At 35.1% G+C, this 6,000-nt stretch overlaps 1 protein-coding gene across 1 annotated transcript in view; it reads right to left on the bottom strand.

Moving 5' to 3' along the window:
* Positions 1–233: 233 nt before the first annotated feature.
* Lrriq3 (leucine rich repeats and IQ motif containing 3) overlaps positions 234–6,000 on the bottom strand; it is a 93,127-nt gene continuing 87,360 nt past the window's right edge. Inside the window, exon 8 of the mRNA XM_034500954.2 lies at positions 234–2,251. Within this exon, the coding sequence (XP_034356845.1) occupies positions 2,074–2,251 (178 nt within the window). The 3' untranslated portion in view covers positions 234–2,073. The remainder of the gene's footprint in view (positions 2,252–6,000) is intronic.

Raw genomic sequence — 6,000 nt, 5'->3', positions numbered from 1 at the left:
TGGAAACTTTAGAAAAAGGAAACAGCACAGGTTAAAAGCTAGCCAGTCTACTATAGACACTTTTGGATGGCAGAATTGATGGGAAAAATACTTAATAATTAAAAACAGAAGTCAGTTATCTTCTAAGCTTGTGGTCTGGGAGGCCACATAAAATGTCAAATATGTATGATGCTGGAAAGTACTGGAGGTTCACAGTGTGGGAGGAAAGAACAGTATGAAACACAAAGGACTTTAATTCTAATATTACTTTAATTTTTTCTGGCTTTAAATGAAGGACATCATTTTATATTTCAGAAATATTAGAGATATCATGACTAGAGATGTGACATGAGACACAGATTTGAGATTCTTCAAAACGTGAACAGTGAGGAACAATACATTTAACTTAAGACAGCATGTAATGAGAGCACATACATAGAGAAAGAGCATTCTGTGGTGTGTGTGTGTGTGTCTGTGTTAACTGCTCTAGTATGAAGCACTGGAGGCCTAGAGAGTAGAATGTTCTTTGCCCGTTAGCTCAGAGTTGAGGAGAAATGGTCAAGAATGTGTTGGTTGTATGTTATGAGATAAAAACTATAAAATATAGAGAAGAGAAAAATACATAGTCAATGTCAATACCAAATGAAAAAATTTGTTTTTAATACATCACATGAATGAGCCTTTTTGTCTTTGTTGATGTATGTCAAATAGTGCCTACAGGCTTAACAAATGCTTCTCTGAGTAGAGAAGCAAACTCACTCCCACTTCTGTGGACTGACATTCAGGAAATGCTCACTTTGTCAAAATACCATGATGTTTAATTTATCTTTCATTCCACATCTAAATCTTAAAATAACACTAACTGATATAGATTACTATTTTGTTAAATATATAACATATACATAAAACTTTCAAACGCGAAGAGAAAACGGGAGTAACAGACATTTGCTCATTTACTCATTTGCTGTGGAAGACTGTTCCGTGTGGCTTTCTCTAGTTGACTCTATTTCTACAGAATGATTAAAGATACCAAATGAATTGCTTGTTACTCATCTGCTAATTAGCAGGACAGTAGAACATGTTCTGTGGATTTAAATAGATAGCTAGCATTTTGTGAAAGCAATACTTGCATTTGATAACAGTCCAGCATTGAAGCACACATGAAGAATTACATTTGTAAAGCACTTCATTTTTATAAAATTATAATAGACTGGTAAAATCAGAGAGCTTGTGAAATATTACTGCTTTTAAAGTCTATGCCTATAGCTTGTACAAATTAGAGATTTGAGTGGTACCCCACCCAGTGATGTCATGATGACATCATTGAGTTTATTGACCTAGATGATAAAAAATACTAAATAAGAGATTTTTACATTTTTAATGTTTCCCATTTTTCAAGTTTTATACCACTAATGTGAAATACTCAAATGCCATTTCTGTAAAGTTTGTGATTGTCATAATATACTTTCAAACATTTTCATGTTGATTCTTTTCTCTCTTTCCCATCATCATATCTCTGCTAAAAGGACAAACATATCAAAAGTAAACACAATAGTGTCTTTCAGGATGATAGTAGAATGTTCAATTTCCATAAAATGTCTTTTATTTTTATTAATATAAGTAGTTGATACATTGGTAAAACTTCTATTTTGAAAACTTAAAAATGTAAAAATTGTCTTAATAAGGTAAACAGGAAATATATTTCAATATATGAAATTTGGTAATTAAAGTTTTTAGTGCATATAATATTTTAATAAAATCTGGCAATAAGGTAGAAAATCACAAGAGAATATTTCAAGTAGCTTTACAAATTGTCATTGTTAGAGCCTATGAAAATCTGCAGTCTTTGGAAGAGTTTTGTATGAAGATGTCATATAGCTTTGATTCCCTCTTGGGCACATAGATACATAGTGACCATTCATGAGTGAAAAGTCAACGGGATTTGCATTGTAGTCAGTACCAGAAACACTTGGGGATATCTTCTCTCTAATCCTGAACATGGCTATCCTCATATCTGTCTTGTGTAGCGCATGTCTTCCAAGTATGATCTCAAAACCTTTTAAGTAAAAATAGTGATACAATTCACAACTATCATCAGATGTGATCTGGCATTGCTTCATTAATATTCTTTTTGTGAGACCTAGAGGTATAATATGTCTTAATAAATTCAACTTTTGCTTTAGCCTCCTCAAGTCTTTCACAGCCTTTTCGTAAGATGAGTGTATCAATGACAAATTTCTCTTCACAGTGCCTTTTATGGATTTCTTCTGCCCTATAAGGCAAAAAGAAAAGTCAAATACAATAATTTTAGTTTACAAAAACCATACAAACTGGGGCATATAGATGAAACTGGATGTTTTCCAAACAGACATTCATAAGCAAAAGAAGGACAGAGCTTAGATTACATAACATTACTACATTGTTAAACAATATTCAATTCATAGTATTCCAAGATTTATGAGGTTTTCATTGCAAAAAATCTGAGAATCTTCCCACAATTCTGCTTCCATGTCATACTTCTTGGAACTCAAGAGAAAGTAAGTCCCATCTACTTAGGCTGCTCAGCCAATGGTATTTTGTTACAGAAACTCCACTAGAAGAATACATATACTAAATTAGAGAGACCTAGATTAATTACCCTACCAAACCCAGAAATGTCATAACAAGACAAGTTATTCATTCATACCCATTCATTCATTCATTCATTCATTCATTCACTCACTCATGGTTAAAACATGACAGTAACTCCACATTCTTCAAACTGAAAGGAAAATAGAAGGATATCATCAATGAAAGTGCACAGATATAAGAGAAAGATGCTGTGAGTACTTGAATCAAATGCTTGAATAAAACAAGAAACCCATTATAGCACAAGACAAAGTAAGATAAGAAGTGGGGTAAATGTTAATAATGAAGCCAATAAAATAAGGAGAGAGAAGACAGAGTTTTTCAAACATGAAATAACCCATAGGCAAAGAATTACAGACAGATCATTTTATCTGAACCATTTCAGATAAAATGAATGGTTAAAACTGAGGCAGAGAGAGAACATATCAACATATCAACATATGATCAGAGAAGTGACATTACTCTTTTTCTACTCAGTTCAATTTTGATGAAATATCCCACTTTGATTCATGAAGTTCTACACTTCTACATATGTATAATCAGAAATCTTGACTCAAAGGGTGGATATGAAGGTTGAGTTATAAGTTTTCAACTTACTATCTAGATTTTGAATACATTTTAAAAAAATTCTCTCTACCTTATTTTTTTCATTTTTGAGAATTGGATAGTCTAACTCATAGGGCTCACTGAATAAAAGACAAAATGAGTCACACATTGTAAATTCCTTGGAGATGTTCTGGCCTTTAATAGTCCCTTGACTCAATAGTTGTGTAATACAAAGTGTAAGAAAAAACAACAGATAGAGAGAGGTTACAGTTCTCTGTGGAAACACTCATACTCAGGACTTTCATGTGATCAATTTCAGGGACTTGGATATGAAGAACCTATTAATGGCCATTACAAGGTAGGTTTAACAGACATTCTTTTGGTGTGTAAAATCCAACTATGGAATTTAAGGGATACAATTTTGGATGCATTATTGATGTTGCTTATGTATGTTTTCTTCATCATTATGAAGGGGACAATCCAGCTTACAAGTTTAGTATGAAGCAATTGAACAGGACAGAATATACAGCACAAGGGCAAAGCTTCTGACTGGCAAAAGCTCTGCTTCAAACTTCAGTGCTGAGAGAAAACAACAAAACAAAACAAAAACCAAAGGCGTGCCTACCATTGGACACTCACTCAGTTGACATTAGCTACTCTGTTATCTGTAGGCTTAGAGTTTTCAAAACTTACTTTATTTCAGGTTCTTTTATGCTTCAACCTCCCTTCTCGCCTACTTACCAGAGTAGGGAAGAAAGAAGGTTAACAGAAAAAGGGGGCTGTGGACCTGTTTAGTAGCATTTCTTAGGAGCAATTCCAGTCTTAGCTGTAAGGATACCAGCAGTCCAGTACAATAGCAAGCAAGTAAGTTGTAGTTGCTCCGTCCAACAAAAATAGCAAGGCTCTGCTGAATCAGCACAGGTCAGCAGAAGTGGCCGGAATCAGATGGAATGCCACTAGTTGTTTGGGACATTTCTCTCTATAAAGTGAAGACCAGCAAAGACCAGTGGAGAAGTAAAGCATTACACAATGCCAGACCCTACTCTCACTGTTTTTGGGGTTCTACTTATATTCTTTTTATTACCTGCCCCCTCAAGTGTCTGTTTTCAGCAAAACATTAGATACCCTTTCACAAGACAGCTTCCAGAAAAACAACATGTGACATAACTGACATGTTAAAGAAACCAGATATTTCCATTTTAGTTCTCAAAATGAAACACAGATAATGCACCTAGATGCCCATGCAGCTGAGTAGAAATCAAAGCAAAACATACTTTAAGCATACAAAGAAAAGCAAAGTCAAAGTTAAAAGTATTATACTGAAATCATCATATAAAATGTAAAGATCACTAGCTATTGACAAACATAAATACATATTTAAAAGAATCAATGAATGATCAATACATGTGAGTCAATTTGTACTTGACATGTCAGCATCCAACAATTGGAAAAGAAAGTAAATTAGACTGATAGTAAAAATGAAACCAACAGTTATGGATATTTAAGAAACTCTACAGCATGTGTATAACTAAAATGATGTCTCTGCATTGAAAAGCCAAAGTGATTACTTAGGCCCATTTGGATAACCCTTTTAGTGTGGATCAACTAACTAATAATACTCTTACACACAGGTGTAGAGTCCTACTAGTGCCACTGGCATGTACAGCAGCATGGCCACTCAGCATCGCCACCTCTCTGAGGACTAGAGCTCAGTCACCATCTTCTTGGTTCAATGATTCTGACAGACTTTCTTACATCAAATATAATGTTGCTGATATTAAAGACAGCTGAAACGAATAGGAACTGCATCATGTTTCAAAATTTGAAGATATTATTACACGTCCAATTTTTCTCAAACTAAGATACCCATTTCACACAATCCCAATTTTCCATAACAGGAACATTCATAGTAGGAACTAACACTGACTTTAAACAAGAAAAGTAGAGATTTACCCTTAAGTAGCAGATACAGAATGTAAAACAATATATGGACCTATAATTTTATGTATATGGATATGGTGCTAAGAAGGAATTCGACCTAGAGGGCTATTCTCCCTTTAGCAAACAGACTACTGGGAACATGAGACTACAGTGGTGCCTGTATGTGAAGCTTTACATTTGGTGAAGGCTTGAAGCTGTTCTTGTAGGATATAGTAGTAATGAGGTTGAGTTTGTAAAAGCCACACGGTGATGTCGTCTAGCTGGTGAATTAGGTGACAGAAATGGCTGAAACACCTCTAGACAGGAATTGGCAGTAAAGGACAGTTGGCTTTGTGAGGATAGCACAGAGAAAGACTACAGGGATACCAGACAGGATGCACAGAACAATCAGGAATGTGGATCCTACAGTAGACAGGAAATGTACAAGGTAGACAGGAGGCAGACGAGTGTCATCACAGAGTCTAAGCATGTATGTGGTGAAGAAAAGGAATAAATGAGTTGATAGATTTTGGCCACAAATAAATACAAAAAGTTTAACTGTTCAGAGACAGAGCAGTCACTAGTGAATAGAGGTTCTTTATGTGATTGTGAGGACAAGTTATTAGCTGCTTATTAATGTGAAACATGCTTGGAGCCCCAACATGTTCTTGTCCTGTATTCAGGGTAGCTGTCTCTATCAATTTGGAGGATATGAATATACAAGATGCTGCTTGGAGAAAAGCTTTCTAAGTCAGGATACAAAGACCACAATGGACACTGCAACGTGAATGTGAAATTTCTCTGAGAGCTCAGAGGCTTCAGCATTGACCCCAACTATGGACTTTTGTTTCATTTGGTTGTTTTGAGTGTGGTGTGTGTGTGTGTGTGTGTGTGTGTGTGTGTGTGTGTGTGTGTGAGAGAGAGAGA

Source organism: Arvicanthis niloticus, chromosome 4, assembly GCF_011762505.2.
Source record: "Arvicanthis niloticus isolate mArvNil1 chromosome 4, mArvNil1.pat.X, whole genome shotgun sequence".
NCBI lineage: Eukaryota > Metazoa > Chordata > Mammalia > Rodentia > Muridae > Arvicanthis > Arvicanthis niloticus.
Note: the sequence above shows the minus strand (reverse complement) of the source record. Positions and strands in the feature narration are given on the sequence as shown.